At 38.4% G+C, this 19,852-nt stretch overlaps 6 protein-coding genes across 6 annotated transcripts; 1 reads left to right on the top strand and 5 right to left on the bottom strand.

The window, feature by feature from the left end:
- Window positions 1-908: 908 nt before the first annotated feature.
- Window positions 909-2,218, bottom strand: B0P05DRAFT_581120 (uncharacterized protein; the record flags this gene model as incomplete). Its single annotated transcript, XM_051582075.1, has 7 exons — window positions 909-1,034; window positions 1,085-1,266; window positions 1,335-1,585; window positions 1,654-1,815; window positions 1,886-1,968; window positions 2,022-2,124; window positions 2,187-2,218. The coding sequence occupies 7 exons, from the start codon at window positions 2,216-2,218 to the stop codon at window positions 909-911; spliced, it is 939 nt and encodes a 312-aa protein (XP_051431629.1).
- B0P05DRAFT_240179 (uncharacterized protein) lies at window positions 2,007-3,395 on the bottom strand. Its single transcript, XM_051573311.1, has one exon. It carries the CDS (start codon window positions 3,115-3,117, stop codon window positions 2,368-2,370), a length of 750 nt encoding a protein of 249 aa, XP_051431630.1. The 5' UTR covers window positions 3,118-3,395; the 3' UTR covers window positions 2,007-2,367.
- Window positions 3,396-6,050: 2,655 nt separating this feature from the next.
- Window positions 6,051-12,073, bottom strand: B0P05DRAFT_555828 (putative death-receptor fusion protein-domain-containing protein). The gene is made up of 6 exons (XM_051579843.1): window positions 11,917-12,073; window positions 11,105-11,873; window positions 7,577-11,059; window positions 7,288-7,528; window positions 6,832-7,231; window positions 6,051-6,783 (listed from the first exon to the last, which is right to left on the bottom strand). The coding sequence occupies exons 1-6, from the start codon at window positions 12,065-12,067 to the stop codon at window positions 6,464-6,466; spliced, it is 5,364 nt and encodes a 1,787-aa protein (XP_051431631.1). The 5' UTR covers window positions 12,068-12,073; the 3' UTR covers window positions 6,051-6,463.
- A 17-nt stretch (window positions 12,074-12,090) lies between these two features.
- B0P05DRAFT_240042 (uncharacterized protein) lies at window positions 12,091-13,318 on the bottom strand. Its single transcript, XM_051573310.1, has 3 exons — window positions 12,814-13,318; window positions 12,531-12,762; window positions 12,091-12,488 (listed from the first exon to the last, which is right to left on the bottom strand). Exons 1-3 carry the CDS (start codon window positions 13,075-13,077, stop codon window positions 12,127-12,129), a joined length of 858 nt encoding a protein of 285 aa, XP_051431632.1. The 5' UTR covers window positions 13,078-13,318; the 3' UTR covers window positions 12,091-12,126.
- B0P05DRAFT_240021 (nucleotide-diphospho-sugar transferase) lies at window positions 13,295-14,800 on the top strand. The gene is made up of 5 exons (XM_051573309.1): window positions 13,295-13,414; window positions 13,463-14,005; window positions 14,050-14,189; window positions 14,232-14,669; window positions 14,719-14,800. The coding sequence occupies exons 2-5, from the start codon at window positions 13,560-13,562 to the stop codon at window positions 14,769-14,771; spliced, it is 1,077 nt and encodes a 358-aa protein (XP_051431633.1). The 5' UTR covers window positions 13,295-13,414; window positions 13,463-13,559; the 3' UTR covers window positions 14,772-14,800.
- Window positions 14,777-17,311, bottom strand: B0P05DRAFT_515927 (OPT family small oligopeptide transporter; the record flags this gene model as incomplete). The annotated part of the gene is made up of 8 exons (XM_051575693.1): window positions 17,124-17,311; window positions 16,000-17,079; window positions 15,720-15,948; window positions 15,490-15,668; window positions 15,379-15,453; window positions 15,235-15,330; window positions 14,858-15,191; window positions 14,777-14,814 (listed from the first exon to the last, which is right to left on the bottom strand). Exons 1-8 carry the CDS (start codon window positions 17,295-17,297, stop codon window positions 14,777-14,779), a joined length of 2,205 nt encoding a protein of 734 aa, XP_051431634.1. The 5' UTR covers window positions 17,298-17,311.
- Window positions 17,312-19,852: the final 2,541 nt, after the last annotated feature.

The raw sequence follows: 19,852 nt of genomic DNA on the forward strand, positions 1-19,852 counted from the left end.
TGATTGGTTTAGATTAATTGCCAGAGAGAAAGAGAGAGAAAGACTATCATGGTATGATAAATTACTACTTTATTGAAAGTAAAAAGTCTATTGTATTCCTTGTTATTGACATGTATGAAATCTAGACACATACGTAATTATCTGATAATTTAAGCTTTTGTTAGCCAATGGCAACCAGTAATGAAATATAGACTACAACTCATACTGTATTCTTTATACTTTTGTTTTGATTTTGACGGTTTATTTCATAGCCAAACAAACACTCATTGTATCTCCCATAACAATAGTGTTGAGATTGTGAGTCAACTCGGTTACCAAAATAGCAAACCCCAGAAATAAATGCCGCTATTCAGGTCCTTGATTCGGAGATGAATCCATCAACAATAAGTTTAGTCTAAATTTAACAGAAATGACTCAAGAATATCTTTCTACCAAAAAAAAAAAAAAAAAAAAAAAAAAAAAAAAAAAAAAAAAAAAAAAAAAAAAAAGCATAGTTTTTCTCTTGAAAAAATTGTTAGTATGTTGTTTATTATATATCTTGTCAATAAGGATTTTGTCTATATGATTTAGCATTATCATCTGTGTAAAAAAAAAGAAAAAGAAAAAAAAATGTCAATAAACATTACATCTAAAATAGTCTGTGCTAAGCACTTTTGTAAAGAAATATCACGCGAGCAAAAAGGTGTAGTACAAAAGACATGAGAAAAACAGGGTCCTCGGGTGGTAATTGGAACATCTTCAGTGAACACTTTTGACCAAAACAAACCACGCTTTTCAAAATGTTCTATTTAAACAAAATGATTTCATTCGACACATATGAAAGTAAAGGTTTTTTTTTTTTACTAACTTATTTATGGTGCACAATTCATGGAGCTATAAAGCACTCATAACTGAATGACAAGATCAAACTATTCATCATCATCATTACCAAGCTTCAACAGGGTTACAGTCGGCTCAAATTCTTTGCAACTGTCTCTGTAGAGATACGGCTTTTCAATATCAGAAGTTGAAGCAATACTCTTGGCCATCATTTTCTAATAGAAATTAAATGTACCCTATTTCCGCCTTCACTATATCCTCTTACCTTATAATGAAACAAAGATTCTAATGAAACTGACATATGGCTAAAAGTTTTAGAGAGAGTGGGAAGAATCGAGTTTTTCAGAAGCCGAAAAGTATACTTTTTTGCGTTGTCAATTCCATCCTCGTTAGACGCTGTTAATTCTTGAGGCTTATATTCATGAACGAAATATTCAATATCATTGCCTATTTGTAAAAAAAGTCAATATAAGCCAAGCTTATATATTAGGAAAAAAAATAAATTCAGTATTTACCTGCAATCATGATAGCAAAAGTGATGAATTCTTTTTCACTCTTTGCAGCTAATATTCTTTTATGAAGCATTTTTTTGCTGATTTCCGCAAGTCGAACTCGATCTTCGTCAACTGTTTTGGAGGGAGTGTTGAATGGTTTGATCTCTACAACACCAATTTCAGTACCATCAATTGCTGTGAATTTAGCATCAGTAGTCTGTCTTTTTTGTATTTTCATGTTTGAGTTTGTATAAAGATTCAAAGGTGCGTCCCTGCACATAAAGGATGGATGAGAATTGTATCTTACACAAGAATAACTGCCGATAACAGAACAGCTTACCAATAGACAGTTAGTTTATCATGAACATCAAAAGCAGCATTCACAAACGGGACTACATATTTGATTTTATAGTCGTTCTCCATGTTTTTTAATTGTTCAGGTGCTTCATAATATTGGTAGCTGTATTGGCAAACGTCGTTTTCTTTACAGTTGTTAAAAAAGCTACAGTATCATAAAAAAAAAACAAGAACGGGTCATTATGATCAATGGTTCAATGCTTTAGATATTTTACCTTGTATTGAGTAGAGAAACAATGTTGATATGCTCAATTTTGGTCGGTAAAAGAAGCATGTCCTTTGTGTGGTATTCAATAGCCTATAAACATGTGTAAACAAACTCATTTGTCGTTGTTGCAAGATGAGACTTACGCGAATAAACTTATTTATCAAATTTATAACATCATTATCCAATGCGTCAGGTAAGAAACAAGCATTGTTGGTGCTGTCCACAAAATCAATACCAGATATGTTCCTAAAAAAAATAGTATATGCTTATTAGGTATCCTCTTGTAGCATAAGAATTGGTATGCCTACAATCTTTCAACCATTGGTAAATTGCTTGACATGTATGCCAGACTAAAAAGGTTTTCTTCAGTAATTGGGTATAACTCATCGAAACTAGTGATGTAAGCAAGAATTGGACTGTTGCTCTTGTCAACGGGGTCACTTCGATATTCGTATGTTCCGCCAGAAGTTGTCGTTATAAAAGAAATGTCTAAATGAGAAAAAGAAAAATGTTGCTTAGAAATGCTACTACTTCGAGCAGTTGTAGATTGACCAAACCATTATCATCTTCTGGTGCTGGTGACGCTGTTCTCGCTCTTGTTCTTCTTTGGTCTTCTTCCCCTACTACTTTTTCTTTGCCTTTTTCTCTTTTTCTTCTCGTTTCTTGAGATATTTGGCTTTGTAAATCGTCCTGGATTTCGAAGGAGCCTTTTTCAGCAGCAAGGTAGGCAATCATTTTTCCATTATGAAGCATTTTGGCTTTTTCTTCCTTTTCTTCTTCTTGTCTTCTGATTCTCTCGCTCTCTTTTTGCTTTGCATCTCTTGCTTTGGCATACTTGAATAAAAAACTGCTTTTTATCTTTGGGCTTAATAGATATGCTTTCATGCTTCGGCAATAATCCTTGAATAACTTTGCTTGAGGAACCATTATGACTGAATCATTAATCAAAACCAGGCGATCAGCACCACTTTTCTTTTGCTTTTTGTTGTTTTGATCAATCAATTTTAACTCGCTGAGATCATCGAGAGTACTAAGCATAGTGCTGAATAAATCATCTCCTTTGAAATTATAATCCTCAACATGTTCAAAGTAGCTATCAACAAGAAAACTTATATTACTCCAATTTCTTAGTTGCCCTACCAGCACCCCTTCATTTATGCCTAATGCTTCTCTAAGATCAGGCGAAATTACTGTAGATCCTTTGAGGGTGTTTAATGTAGGCTTTCTTGGCGGCTTCATTTTAAAACTATCAACGTGTAGTTGGGTTTCGACTTTAAAGTTGGTCTAGAGAAGTAGCAGTTTCTCAGGTGTAAGTTTGCTTGGTAAATAATGCTATATGGAAAAAAAGAGAGGATCTTTAATTATTTCTATTATGCCGCTTTGGTAACCGCATTGAGCAGCTGCTGTCTTTTAATGACGCGGTCATTCCATACGGACACGAAACACCTACGTTTGCTTTTTTTGCTAACACTTCTTCTATGTCTCCACCAGCTATCAGCTTCAATCCGACAAAAAAGATACAGGTTTTCGAAAAGTATGATTCTTAGAAGATCAGCTTCGCGCGTATTGGTGGTGTGAGGAATTATTTTGAGTGATGTCATTTGGTTGAGCTGTAAAGGCCGGCGTGTGCATTGCCGGATCAGATTTTTTTTTATTCTGCACTGAAAAATTCCTTCCTCCACAAATTTGACTAGGAAAATTTCGTAATCTGCCTCTCTTCTCTTGCATTCGTTTCTTCAAGTCCACTAGCATTCTATTTTGATAACGCATTACACTAGGTGTGTTTATTTACGTTATGAAGAAAGGCAATCCGAGCAGATGTGGTACTTGGGTTTTCTAGTAGTATCGATCACAGCCATACGTCAGTCTGATTCTCTTTTTATGCATTCAGTCCTCCAAGCCAACGGACAATGTATGATATGGTGGCAGCAGTAGGTGCATCTTGCTCTAAGCGCATATGTTTGTGTTATGGAGAAGGCAATCCGAGCAGATGTGGTGGTTTTGATGACTGAACAGCATCGCTGCGTACATACCAAGGTAAATGCTGGCGTATTTGCCTGTCCTAAAACATTGCCGACTTGATTTGACTAACTCCCCCTTTTTTTTTGTAGGCTTCTTAATAGTGGTTGAACAGCCAAGTACAGCCATACGTCAGTCTGATTCTCTTTTCATGCATTCAGTCCTCCAAGCCAACGGACAATGTGTGATATGGTGGCAGCAGTAGGTGCATCTTGCTCTAAGCGCATATGTTTGCGTTATGGAGAAGGCAATCCGAGCAGATGTGGTACTTGGGTTTTCTAGTAGTATCGATCACAGCCATACGTCAGTCTGATTCTCTTTTTATGCATTCAGTCCTCCAAGCCAACGGACAATGTATGATATGGTGGCAGCAGTAGGTGCATCTTGCTCTAAGCGCATATGTTTGTGTTATGGAGAAGGCAATCCGAGCAGATGTGGTGGTTTTGATGACTGAACAGCATCGCTGCGTACATACCAAGGTAAATGCTGGCGTATTTGCCTGTCCTAAAACATTGCCGACTTGATTTGACTAACTCCCCCTTTTTTTTTGTAGGCTTCTTAATAGTGGTTGAACAGCCAAGTACAGCCATACGTCAGTCTGATTCTCTTTTCATGCATTCAGTCCTCCAAGCCAACGGACAATGTGTGATATGGTGGCAGCAGTAGGTGCATCTTGCTCTAAGCGCATATGTTTGCGTTATGGAGAAGGCAATCCGAGCAGATGTGGTACTTGGGTTTTCTAATAGTATCGATCACAGTTATGTGATGAGCAAAAACCAGCTTCGATCGTTTATGCAGCTTCAGCTTTCACCAAATCAAAAAAAAAAATGAAAACAGCGTCTTTATGGTCAACAATCTCATGTTTGATTTGAAAGGGGTTTCTATCGTACTTGAAAAAAAAAAATTCAATCTGTCTTCTCCATGAAGACCAAAAAAAAAGAGAATACAAAGATGTAGTATCCATTCGAAATGCCCTTGGCTTAGTGTTTGGCATAAAAATTAGCTCGAATTTTAAAATAAAGTTTCTCCGTGATGATGCATCTAAACATACTTCAATTAAAAAATATCTAGCACTGTCAAAAGAAGCAAGTGTGGCCCTTATGCCAAACGCGAAGGAAGAAAATACTGGGTTATTTGGTGGTACCACGATGGTTTTTCTCTACGTGAGATTGTCGACAAGGTTGACACGCATCAAAGAATCAGAGACAACTTTGCCTCTTGCTCCTCCTGGGACATCTACCAAGATTGATGAGAGAAGATTGAGACGCCTCAATCAAATTGAGTTGAAGAGTGTTTTTTTTGAGTATTGACAGAGTAAAACTTGAGCTGCAACAATTCGGTGTCAACGTCTGCAGAGAAATCGTTGTCCATTCCCTTCGTGATCTGTGCTTCCGTTCATACCATGCAGCTCACAAACCTGCTCTTAAGGTCACTCACAAGAAGAATCACTTGGAGTGGGCTCCTGTCATCTGGTTAGATGAATCCCGCTACACTTTCGAAGGAGCTGACGGTGGTACTAGAGTTCTTCGAAGACAAGGTGAGCGTTACGAAGAAGGGCTCACAATCCCTACAACCAAGTGGGGAAAGAGCAGTGTTATAATTTGGGGCTGTTTCTGAAGAGGCGGTATTGACCCTCTTGTGGCTGTAGAAGGTTCTATGGATCAGGCTAGCTATATCGAGGTGTTGTCAGAGAAATTTCAGTTTTGGTTCATGGACATGCAAGTCTCAGAATGGCTTGCACTTCCTATTTCAAGAGGATGGGACAACATGCCATATTTGTGCTGTAGCTCGTAGTTGGAAGATGCAACGCATGATCAAAGGGTTTGAATACTGGCCTGTACAAAGTTCTGATTTAAATCCCATTGAACATCTGTGGTGGGCGCTTAAACAAAAGATCAAGAGCAGAAGACGCAGTATCAAAAATACAACTGTATTAAAGGAAGTGCTATTGAAGAAGTGGAGTAAGATCAGTAATGATTTGTTAATCCGTTTGGTTGACAGCATGAAAGACAGATGGCAGGCTATCATTGATGTCAAAGACGGTACCACACAGCACTGACTTTTTATTTTATTTATATTATCTTAGATATCTCAAAAAATCATCCACAAAGAACTGAGCGTGTTTAAGTATGATTTTGGCATATGAAAGGGCTCTTGGATTAGATTTCGAATGACAAAAAAAAACCAGGCTAATTTTTTATTTCGGGTCAGTGTATATGAACACTACCTGAAGATTCTATTCATAAACAAGGCATTATAAGTCAAAACATCGCTTCTGCTAATGTAGGATTTGATCTTTAAGAACAATACTGGACAGCCTTTTTATTTTCTTGAATCAGGAGCTAATAGAAACATAGATGTGTGTTCAACAAAACCATGACGCCTCAAGACAAAATTTAGTTTAGCATACAATCCCTTTTCACCTCGTAACAAATCCCAAATTAAAGGATGGATCCATGCTTGTTCTAATTCATAAACAGTGTCATTCAATGTCTTAATCGCATCCAATGTTGTTTCAGACATAGTGTCGAGTTGATCCACAACTAAATGAAGATACAAAGCAGTACTATACATAGCCATAAACACACTTTGTCTTGAGGAAATACCAAAAGGGCCATATTTCATAAACTAAAATAGATTCAATACAAACCACAAGAAATACAAATATACTCACATGCTCAGACAAACGCTTCAATTCTTGTAAAAAGGACACAAATGCTTGCGCTTTATCTTCCCACATCAAAGGCTTGAGTGTATGTTTCAATAACATGGTATCTAAATCCACATGAGCCCATTGAACATCCATTAAGTCCTCTTTGTAAATATTGGGGTTTTCTTTAGCAAACAACGCTTTTGAAGGATCTAATTCTTGTGCCAAGACTTGCTCTAGAGAAGACTAAGTATTTTGTTTTCTTCATGTTAATTTTGACTTACGAGTGATGGGATAATCAAGTACTTGAATAAGATCGGATTGAAGTCGGTCTGACTGACTAAACTGTTCAGCTAAGAATCGATAGACTAATTCTAGTGCACGTTCGTGATGCACAGGCGCAGATAACCCAAAAGCATTTGAGACAATAGCAGCTGTATCTTGACGTACATCCACATCATCATCTTGTAATAATTGAGTGATAGCCAAGCCAGCTGTGACGCGGGCATGGTCAATACCTTGCAATGGATCAAACACTTGCTTGGAGGTCAATTGTAATGACTTCACTACTGCTTCACGTAGAGGTAAAGTAATTTCTTTTTGGCTATATGTCGTGATATAATCACTCCATGTCACTAAGCATTGCTGGACCCAGTCATTGGATAAAGAGACTGAACCAAGGATCTATCGAGTATTAAGAAAAACAAAAGAGAGGGGGACAGAATAAAGATCAAACTTACTTGAGATAAAAGAGCACCGAGTAAAGGAAGAACGGATTCAGTTACTGACAAGGCGCGCTTTTGTTTGAACTGTAATACCAGTTGATTCCAATAAGATTCTAAAGAAAACGGCAGCGTTGTATCTAAATAAGGTTGTTTGGGATTGACAGCCATTAATAACTGGGCTGTCAAAACATAACAATTCAAATTCTCTTCGCCTTCATACGTTCTTGAGACAAGCAAGGTTTGTAATGCTTGTGTTCTATGGTATGTATTAGTTTTTTTTTTTTAAAAAAAGAAATAGCATTACCCTTGAGGTTGAGGTGTTGTCTTGTAAAAAGCCAGTAGTTTTTGCAAGACGACAAGACGTACTTCGTAATCACGGTCTTGTAACAAGTACAGAATACCATCTAATTGCACTTGAGGTTGCATCAAAGCATGATTGACAATGTGTGCCGCCATACTAGTACGCAACAAGTAAGCACCAATACCTGAAATATCCAACCCAATACGTTGCGTACAAAAACCGATAACAGCTTCGCGCATGGATGCAAAGCAAGTAGAAGCCAACTCATTTAGCGATGCATCTTTGATCCATGTTGTCTCCACACAAAATTCATAGAGAATGTCTAAGAAGAGAGCCGTATTCATGGGACACCATTCAGAACATTGCTTCAATGCCTGATGAAAGACAGAAGGCATGTGCTCTATAAATTGAGTATGCATATCTTTTGTATCCTTAGGCGAATAGAAATGACCGCGCAACAAAAACTGCACTTGAAGTAATCGACCATGGATTTCATTCTGTGTAGTGGATAGTACCAGTAACTCTTGAACTGTAGGCACAATATCTGATACAAGAGGTACAAGTGCTCTAGCAGCCATTTCGCGTGTCTTGTAGATCGCACTGGATGCACAGGGCATCACTAAAGGAATAAAAGGTGTCAAGACATGATCCTTGTCTTCTCCCATGGCAGGTTGCATACGAGACAAAAGTGTCAAAATGGGATACAGGCCTGGATGAACTTGGTGTGCTGCCTGTGTCAGTAACTGGTTGACGGCTACATCCAATTGATTCAACAGGTAAGGGTGCAAATCAGGAAAACGGACAAAGAATTCACGGCCTGTCAAGGTATTGACCTGGGCATGTTCATCCCGTGTCTTTTTTGTGCCTAGTGTACGTTGTAATAATGTCGAGAACAACATGACACTACAGTTACGAATAGCCCAACTGTGTGATGAAAATCCTTGGATGGCCAACGAGAAACCTTGGGAAGCATAGGAAAGCACATGATGTCCTAGTTTGGAGTCCATAAAAATGGTACGCATAATATTATAAGCATGGACTTGAGGTAGATCAATACGTTGGTCGGCATCAGGTGGAGGTGGATCACTAGCTAACTGGATCAAGAAGGCCATGGCATGGCGTAATAGTTTCTTAGCAGAAGGTTCACTACTCACAATAGCCAAAATACAGAGAGGCAAACCCGCACTACGACGTGTGATGGAGATATTGCTGGATACAAGACTATCCAAGTTCTCTTGAAGCCAAGCCATGGGCAGCTGAGTCAATTCAGCATTGCCTGAAGTCAATAATCGTGTATTTAAAGATACATAGGCTGGATAGACAGCAGAAAAGGCACCTCGGTGACGAATATGAGTCAACAAATGACGGAAAAGCATACCACTTTGAATCAAGTCCTGATGCGATAAACGGTCGAATCGAATCATCACTTGAAGCAAGGAACTAGCTTCTTTCACAGCACGCCAACAACAACTCAAGATGACTTGATGTTTAGGGCCTGTCATGTCGTCTTGATCCATATCGTCTTCCTCGTCCTGGTCATCATCGTCAAAACGCGAAGGCACATTACCTTCAGGTGAAGCATCAGACAGCACAGGCAAGGCGGTATCACAAGTCAATTGAATCAATCGCATAGCACGTTCAAATGTCTTTTGCCAAGCTTCTTCATGAGCATCTTTCAATTCACCTAAAACATACTGAAGTGCTAATAAAGTACCATGCATAGGATGTTGTTGAGCAGCTAGCATCAAGTTGGATTGTGCCACTTTCACTTGTTTCTCCAACATGTCCAACAACTGTTCTGTAAACACATGGGCAGCATGGCCTTCTTTTTGAGTCGCCTGTTGTTCAGGCACTAAAGGACATCCTAAATCCATCACGTATTTCGAAAAGACAAGACGGAAAATCATAGCACCACTATCACTTTCGCCTGCACGCGTGCTGACAACATGGTTTAGACCCCACCATAATAGATCTTGTGCTTCCTGTGGATCAATCCCAGGTAAAGGACTAGGAAATTGGCCCAAGATATCAAACGCTTGAACACGATTGAAATCATAAGGATTCAAAAATGTGTCCATCAATAACTTGGTCAATTTGGGGGTAGCGATAGAGATGATTTGAGTCGACTCGGTCACACCAAACACTTTGCAAACCGTAGACAAGATACGCAATGCAGTGGCAATACGTTGATAGGAAGCACCGGGATACAGGGATTGAGCTACATGGTCTAATAACCAAACCAACCATGCTTTGGATCGATGCATCATCACAAGACAATCGTGTGCATCTAACAAAGCGTTCTGTCGTTTCTCGTCTTGGTGCTTATCAGCATAAGTCAATAAAGAAGTATAGTTGCGATGTTGAGCATAAAAATGGCCCCGAAGACGCGTGAATAGTTTGCCTAGATAGGCACACATCTGTTGACGAAACTCAGGTGCTGTTGAGTTCATGTTCAGTGGGATGAATAGCTTGAGCATGTCTAGTTCTGTGGATGTGATTTCAGCCGTTGCTTTACGGGATTCACACAGTAAACCAAGCACGTCCAGACGCACTTGAGCATCTTGATGATAAATAGCACACGTCAAGGTGTTGATGGAGATAGAAGTGCCATACGCATGACCATCTACGATATCTAATCCACGACCTGCTTTCAAGACAGCAATAAAGGCATTCAGACGATAGCTAGTATCCATCTTTTGCCATACAGGATGATCTTCTTGTTGCAAGATGTCCATCATGTACCAAAAAGAACCAGTACTGATCTTGAGTAAAGGCGATAACAAAAATCCACTTGCATTCTTACGCAAGAGTTCAGACGAAGCTGTCAAGGCGTGCAAGGCAGGTAATGTCCATAATTGAATCCATGCCTCTGTGGCATTAGGGTCACTTCCAGGCTTGATTTTACCGTTATGACCATTGAATTTAGCATGACCAGGAATCGTGTCTTGAATGCGACGCGACAAGAAGCTCACAATAAAGAAAGAGATTTGAGGACACAAGATAAAGCTATCCATGGCTTGCATACATTTGTGTATTAAATCAGGTTCCATCGATAAAAATTGGCTGGTATCCATACGATCAACCATCATGTTCAGCAGTGCATATTTTACTTTACGGTGCCAGTCCATGGATAACAAACGACCCAATAAGTCCTTTGTAAAGCTGGTTTCGTCTTGTTGATAGTAGGCACATTTGCGTTGAAATGTAGACAAGACAAGTTCGAAAATAGAGCGCATTTTATGTTGAATTGAATCGGTAGGATCGTCCCAATGATCCCATACGTATTGCACCAACATGTTCATATTGTCTGTGGCAATAGGACGAGAGACAGCATCCATATGGTGAGCCATCATGGTCTGTGTTTGTTGGAGCCAAGTAGCCATGGATTCAAATGCAATTACTTTACAGGAAGGGTCTAGATCTGCTCTTGCACAAAACATATTGATACTAGCAAATAGGGCATCATTCAAGTTGTTCCATGTGCCACTAACAAAGGTATAAATCAACCATTTCAACCATGCTTTCTATTACCTTTCCTGTGTAGGGACATGAATAGAAGGACAAGTCAAAGTCAGGATTTCCTCGGAAAGACTCGAGACAAGTCCTCGAAGCACAAAAACCATGGGCGCATCACGTCCTTCCCAACTGATCTGAGGTCGAGACATGCCCAGGACAGACATCTCTGTCTGATGAAAAAACCAGGCTAGGACCCAATCACACGCATAAGCAGGTTCTGCTAAATTGATCATAGCGCCCATTGCCATGCCTCCTACTTGGTTGCATTCTTTAGGTGTAGTCGTATCCATACAGATCTGAATTAACAAATGCAAAATGCGGCCAAACAATGGATCTTGTTGCTTAAACATATCGACAGACACACCTAATTGACGAGACAAAAGCACAAGGAGCGTCTTGCTTGTAAATTGGATATCCAAAAGGGCTTCTTCAGTTGAGGCCAATAATGCTTTTTCTAATCCCTTCACAAGAAAAGCGAGTGTGTCTCGATAGTGTTGCGTGATGACAGCTTGGCCTAAAGGAAATTTAAGGGTGGCATAAATCGTCAATGCCTTCTGAGAAAGTGGCTTGTTGTTAAAACAGGCAATTCTGGAGTCGTTCGTGATATAAGCGAGATAGGCGTCGTTAAAATAACTGGTGTCTAATAGACGAGCAGCTTGTTCAACCAATGGCACAAAGGTACGTCGAGATAAGTTTTCGTTGGTAGCAAAATAGCCTACAGTAGCCATGGTATCTATCCATCGTACTTGGTCTACTTGATCATGTGTCTTTTGAAATAACTTGGCTAAAAGATAATTAAGACAAAAGCAGTGGATCTCGATGCCTACCTGCTTCTTTAATACAATTTACTCGACGATCATCAGATACGTTTTGACAAGATACAAGTTTTGCAAGAGCAGGTAATGACACTTGTTGTTGGCCTATAAGATCTCGCCAATAATCAAACAAAGCTTGAGGAAATTTGTCCTGTTTGCTCATGCTTTATAAAAGAAAGAGAAAAAAGAAAGTAGAGAAATTAAAGATTGTGGCTTATGTATTTATTCAGGAAGACATGCAGTGATTTGATCGCATGTTTCTTTAGCAACACCTGCATTACTCAACTTGAGTGCAAAACTAACCAATTTTGTGTCTGTAGTGCCATCTTCTTTTGTCTCTGTCTCAAAGCCTGCAAAACGAACAAATTTATCTTGCATCATGCAAACTTTCATGCCCTTGAATAATCCCAAATTGAGAATAAGACGATAGACAGAGTCTGTGCGCATCACAAGGCGTGCCTTGTCTTCCTTCATGTTGATACGAAAAGTGCCTACACCGCGTTCTTTCCAGTTGTTGTTATCCAAGACGAGTAACTTGGCTTTTGTTTGATAGATTGTCTGTTCATCCTCTTCTCCTGTTTTGACTAAAGAAAATGAGTGATGTGTACATAGATAACAAGTGTTACCTTCAGTGGGTTTAACACCAGGTACTTTGGTTTTGACAGACCCACCAAATCCAGTTGATCCTTCTTCTTCTTGTGTTTGTGGTTTATCAGTCGATAAGGCATTCACATTCACAGCAGCAGCCACATTAGCAAAAGGAGACACTGTTGTCTTTGCAAATGCACTAAAAGAGGGTTCTTTTTCCTGAGCCTCTTTCTTAAATCCACCAAAATTACCAAACCCACCTAAAGTAGACTATCATTGATCGAATCAGTCAATGGCCATCGTATGTATGGTTGACTTTACCTTGACGGGAACAGTTTGATGCGTCGTTGCCCAACCTTTAGAACCAAATCCAGAAGAAGCACCAAATGTGTATTTGGGCTTATCGTCTTGTTTGGGTTCTTCCTTCTTTTTTTCCTCTTCTTCGTCTTCTTCAGCAAATTCTCCCCAGTCATCGTCGTCTTGCTGTTTACCAGCAAATTTAGCAAATGCATGTGTGTTTTTGGGGGAGTTCTCTGTACTTGAGCTTTCTGACACGGTTTTATCGGTCGTGGACATGTCTTTCATGTTTTTACGAATGGTGCTGACAGTGGTTCCACTTTCTTCATCATCGCGTTTTCTATTTGGATTCAGTCATGAATTATTGTTCATCATTTGCTTACGTCTTTTTAGGCACAGTAGATAGAACAGGTTCTTGTGCCGTGTCCTAAAAAGATAAGTATCGCCATGTTCAACAGTGGTCGGTTACCTGACTAATAGGTTGATCAGCTGTAGGTTCAACGGATGTGGCTCTTCCTCTCTTTTTGTTTAAACCAGCATCATCTGAGGTAATTGTCAATAGAGGATCATATAAACAAGAAGGCATACCAATATCAGTAATGGAATCAGGTGGGGAAGACATGATGTACGAAATCTATAAGTGTGAAAAAAAAAATATTAAAAATTGGCATAGCTTTCTTAACCAAGGCCAACATCGATTTTAATACCCGCGACCTTTTTTTTTTTAATTTGTTTGCCCTGAAGAGAGACTCCTCTTTTTCTGTTTCAAAATGAAGTGGTTAAAGAGTAGGTTGATACCGTTTATCTTTACTGCTATTGGCATCTCGCTTGTTTTGTTGTCTTTTCAAACATTCTTTACCATCTCAAAACCATCGGCTCGAGTGACTCGAGATGCACCTGTCAAAGCGTGTATCGTAGTGCTTGTACGTAATAGTGAGCTCAACGGTATCTTGTCTACCATGCATCAACTCGAAAAGACCTACAATAGTAAATTCAACTACCCTTATGTCTTTTTGAACGACGATGACTTTACAGATGAATTCAAACAACAAACTTCGGCTATCACTAACGCAGAAACAAAATATGGCAAATTAGACCATCAAATGTGGGGATATCCTTCATTTATCAACCAAACGTATGCTGCTGAAACAAGAGCAGAGATGGCGCGTATGAATATTCCTTATGCTGAAAGTGAATCATATCGTCATATGTGCAGGTAAACTGTGGTCGATCCCAGTTGGTTGTTAAACAAAAACCTAGATTCCAAAGTGGCTTCTTTTTTAGACACCCTTTGTTGGATGAATATGATTATTATTGGCGTATTGAACCTGATGTAGACTATACTTGTGATATTGACTATGATGTCTTTAAGTTTATGCGGGACAACGATAAGAAATATGGTACACGCATTGCAAAATGACCTATCACTCATCATAGAATAGGATTTACAATTGCTTTTAGAGAGTACATTCAAACAGTTCCTTCTCTTTGGCAAACTGTCATGAATTTCAAAAAAGATTATCCTGATGTAGCAGCACGCTGGCCATCCAACAAAGAATCTTTGTTTGATTTTGTCACCAGTGATGGTGGACAATCGTACAACGGCTGTCATTTCTGGACCAATTTTGAGATTGCTTCTCTTGAACTATGGCGTAGTAATGATTATCTCAAACTGTTTAGTTATCTTGACCAGGCAGGTGGGTTCTTTTATGAACGATGGGGAGATGCACCTGTGCATAGTATTGCTGCTGCTTTGATGTTGAAAAAGGATGAATTTCATTTCTTTAATGATGTGGGCTATCGACACACAGCTTATACGCACTGTCCTTCTCAACCTGAATATCGCTCGAAATGCTCATGCGATCCCAAAATTAGTTTAGGTAAGCGTATAAGGAATATGCCATATTTATTGAATCTATATATTTATAGACCTGACAGACCCTATGTCTTGTTTACCTGAATATAATGCAGCTATGAAATAAAGAACTTAGCAAGTGGCGCAACAATGGTCCATGTATTTTAAGTCTAGTGTGTATCAGTCAAATCGATATGATGTAGTCTATGTTACCTGCTCTGTTACCCCACCAGGTAGGAAATGGAATGGATGTACCTGTGGCTCCTCCATAAAGAAACATGGCAATCATAAACACCATGAGAGAAGTACCTGAGTCCAAGGCTGTAGATACAAGGTAGTTATATTTGATAAACAAGGCACGATAGCGTCGCTTGATATAATATTGAGATACAACAGTAATAATGAATGAGACTGTGATCCAACTGGTGGCTGATCCTGGCACAATGGTTAACCCGACAAGTACCATAGGTATATTGACATAATTAAACCCTAGAGAGGGATAGTATTGATGCAATAACCAAAACGGAAGAGGCACAATAAAGCCAATCTATCACAGCTGTAGACAACCTTACTTTACCTAGATAACTTACCACAAATCCCCAGAGAATGATATAATAGTCTGTGCCTGGACCAAACATATGCATTGGTCCAATGGCACCCCAAGTAATAGCAGCAGCATTCACGGTCTATGAGAATAAGTGATTGCTTAAAAAAAGCACTTTAGTTTTGTATACTTGAGGTGAAGCACCATTCCATATATTATTGCCGATAGGATCCAACAAGACTTGTCTTTGAGTTTGAATGATACTCTATAAGGAATCAATAAAACAGTGCATTTCTTAAACTGTACTTGCATGATTCACAATATAGTTAAAAATACAGCCTATGGATGTACCCAAAAACTGGTTCAAGAAAATAGCTCTGGGTGGTATATTGAGATATTGACCGATCTTTAAATCTGTAGCCATCACACCTGCTTGATGGAGTGTATTATAACCCAATGTCTTAAAGTACATATTAGCCACTGATAGGGGTTAGTAGAGAATATATTTGTCTTTTTTTTTTTTTATCATACCAGGTAGACCAGGAAAGATAAACCCGCCAATCATTTCCGCAAACACATTCAAGCCAAATCCTGTGCCTGTAATAGCAGTGATCATATTTAAAGGTAAAGACAAGAAAGTAGACATAAAAATAGCAATCAAGACACCATACCAAGGTAATTGAGATTGATTGACATAAGCAACTAAAATATTAAGACCAATACCGCTTATATAGACCACATAATACCACCATGTAGGCACCTAAAAAAAAAAGAACAATTAAGAACAAGCTATCATTTGCATGATCTTTACTTGTGGATACACGGTGTCTAAAGATGGCCCTTTTTCTGCTACTTTGCCTCTACAGTGTTGATACCAGCCAAATCGAGAGAGACCTTGTTTAACAGATTGATAGATATCTTTGCCATGAAATAATCCTATATGAGTAATAGAGGCTGTCACGCCCACATTCATCATGACATATCCAAATGCAGCCACGGCAGAGAAATGAGGTCGACCAATCTGTTCTAGTGCTGTCTGGTTCAACGAGTTATCTGGATTCAAGACTTGATGTTGGGGATAAATAACAGACGTGCCATTGGCCAGCAATTGAAAAATCGAATTGGATAAGAAGGGAAAACTTTGTGCATGCCATACATTAAAATGGTACAGTAAAGGCGCAATGATCCATAACAATACAATGCCTATATAGATGTTCAGCTGAACATACAAAGGCAAGACCAAGGGACTCAAGTTAGACAGATAATTCCAGTCAAAACTGAGACTCAAGATACCCAATCCTTCATTCACTGCCAATCCACCAAACAGCCGTTGAATCCAGACAGCATTCGTATTGGCCAAGCAAGCAACAGAGACACCTCCCAGGATAGGCATCATATACTGAGGTATAAACTCATAAAAAAACACACCTGCGAATACCAGAAAAAAAAACCGAGTACGCCATCGCGACGCTTGTTGATTTAAAGTGACCAACAAACTTACCGTGGGTAAAGACGTAGGCCATATCATATGCGGTGGATCCACCAAAAACGTCTTGAGTTGTCCTGCGATACCATAACCTACCATTTGTGTGGCCATTAAGAGAAAAATCGCACCTGCAGGTCCAGGTGCATGATTGTAGTACAAGTCTTGGGCTGACAAGATATACGTGGCATAAGCAGAGGCATTGGCAGACGATACCAAGACGTAAATACATGCATGTTCTTTAAGGTTAAATGGACCTGGATTGAACCATGGATGAGGGGGTACCCATCGTGTCCATGCGTGGCAAAAGACATAAGCTAGCATGAGCATGAACGTATTGGTCAAAGGAAGTCCTACAGGTTTGAATGTCATCAATTGATAGACTGAGGACCCTAAACAAGCCAATACCTAAATCTATCAACAAACCTGTTTAATTACACCAAATCACTTACTATGCCGACCACAAGCGCACGTAACGTAAAACAAGGTAGTGAAGGATCATCTTGAATTGAAGCTAGTTCATTGACAATTTGAATATCAAGATCATCTTTTATCAATTCATCGTCTTTTTCTTTGATTACATAGTCTTCTTTTAAAACATGACTATCAGATGATTGTCGCTTCATGTTTGTAAATACAGAAAAAAAAAAAGAGGGAGAACAAAAAGAGAGGAAAAGGATAACAAATGCATAGCTTGATGCATTATAAAAAAGATCATATACACTGGATTTTCCCTCCCTCTTTTTTTTTTTCCTTTTTTATGTATCGTTTAGGAAAAAACCTATTATAGCCAGTATAGACTCGGTTATTGAGCTCGGTATAGGCTTATCGCAAATAAGGTTAAATTTCATGGTTTGGATAAATAGAGTATTTTTATTACTTTCAAGCACTTGATGGTATACTTTTCAAATCAATAAACATATGGACAAGCTACTCCTATCATTGCTCATATGCATCAAGCCAAAAATCATCAGTATCTGTTTTAAAGGCTACTTACTCATGCTTCATTGACTAAAATATTTTACCTATACTCTTAATTTTTTCTATCGTTACTAGGCAGCCAATGATATCAAGATCCTTATTGTTCCTGAAACCAAAACAGACAAAGTATTGATAATACGTTTAATTTAAGGACAAAAAAATCTTCTATGGTAATAACCAAAATGAATTAAGAGTAGCAGAACAGCCAGCCAAACCCATAGAGCCTATTCCTACTTGGTTTGATACCCTAGATTCATACGAGCTATGTCTACTAACATACACGGTACTTTTGGGGTTGATTTGCACTAAAAAAAAAAAGCGACTTGTAAAAAATGGCTAAAAATCACTCTAATCTAAAGGGTACTACTCATGGAAATACTCAAGTTGACAACTCTTTGATCTTCTTTTTGACGCTACAAGACAAAAAATAGAGGTGTCGACAAACTTAAATACTCAAAATGTGCATTAAAGGTGTTAGCTTTTGTCAAATGTATTTGTCTGTTAACTGTACTATGTAAATGATGAGATATGAACAAAAAACCTTGTAAACGTCTTTGTCCATTTGCTCAATATTTTAGCAGCAAAGTTGCTGTGTTGCTTAGATCAGTAGACTCAGAAAGCAGGAATCTCCAACTTTCATCACTGCACCAAAGCCCAATAACAGCCTCTTTATGCAGTTACAAGCAAACGCTTGATTTTTGATGCGGCTGGATACAGAATTGAGGTTGCCCTCTAGTTTCGATCTTCAACACATGCCAATCTGTACGTCCTATGCTCATTTATCCCATATTTACAATATAAAAGGCCTACTTTTTCGGCTATCCTATGTTCTTTAGCACTTGATATAACATAGGATGTCTTATAAAAGCCTATAAATGCCACATTTTATAAGTCATCTGGAGTAAAAATGTTCATAACACAGCTTAAACAAGCCAATCTTTGATGTGTCATTACTCGACAACCAGACTATTAAAACAGTCCGTTTTTTCATTTAAAACATCTTCTTTCCAGTCTAAAAATTGAATGGTACTACTGGTTTGGCGCTTGGGTAAAACTCATTTTTTGATCCATGGGGATCCACGAAGGTCTGTGAAGATGAAAAAAAAAAAAAAAAAAAAAAAAAAAAAAAAAAAAAAAAAAAAAACTCTATCGAGAATTTTTGGAATAACTCAATGTAGGTCTGATCCAACCGAAATCAGGTAAGACCATGTCTAGGTACTTCCGATGAAAAGAAAGCGAGTTTACTAAGACGAAACAGGCGATTTCATTTGAGCATTGGCTTCAAATCTGCGTTCAAAGCTCGTGGTACACTGTAATCAGTACAAAAGAGGTCTTTTTTAGTGAGTATCAGATATCAGACAAGGCTTTTTTTCTATATCATTCAATGCGCTTACTATAGAAGAGAGAGATATACTAAGGTAGTTGATTGTCTTGAGGTAAAAAGGACAACTTCGAACATAATGAAGTGTAAGTATTATGTAAAATGGGAGGTCCATAATTTAAAACACCGGCATTTTTTCCCCGCATACTCAAATCATACAAAATTACCTAGGCAGATAAGAGGGTGCAAAGCTACCAGGAATGCTAAAAGAGGCTTATTAAACAAAAGATTGGAGCATTAGATGGTGTGGAAAGAGAAATAAGTTTCCTATAGAAATATTGAGAAGAAAGCAAAAATGTCGTGTTATTCTCTGATGTTAGCATAACCTTTTCTATACCCTTTACAACATAAACACTTGGAATGCCTTTTACAGCTGTATACAAACATTCTTGTTATGAATTAGCTTAATAAGAAATTTTTATATCTTTGCTAAGTAAAGATAGTATAATTCTGAACAAAACGGCTCTACTCTCCCTTTTGAGGAACTTTCAGAATCAATTCAATCTCTGATTTGTCACTCATTCTGTATGCATGGCAGTATGATGCGCAAACTTAAACAGGGAACGAATATGTCTACTAGCAAAAAAGAAAAAGAAAATGCGAAAGCGCTCTTAGTAGAGAAAGAATCACAAAACTATCATAAGGATCGCACACACATAGCAAAAGCCTGTAGAACCATGGTTGTTTGCTTATTTACTCACATCTACATGATAAACGAACCCTACTCTTTGATACTGCAAATAGGATGCAGTTCTTTACTGCTATGATAGTAACCAAGACTCAAAAGATATTGTTTAAAGAAATTACCGACATTTTCAT

Source organism: Gilbertella persicaria, assembly GCF_025201335.1.
Source record: "Gilbertella persicaria strain CBS 190.32 chromosome Unknown B0P05scaffold_43, whole genome shotgun sequence".
Classification (NCBI taxonomy): domain Eukaryota; kingdom Fungi; phylum Mucoromycota; class Mucoromycetes; order Mucorales; family Choanephoraceae; genus Gilbertella; species Gilbertella persicaria.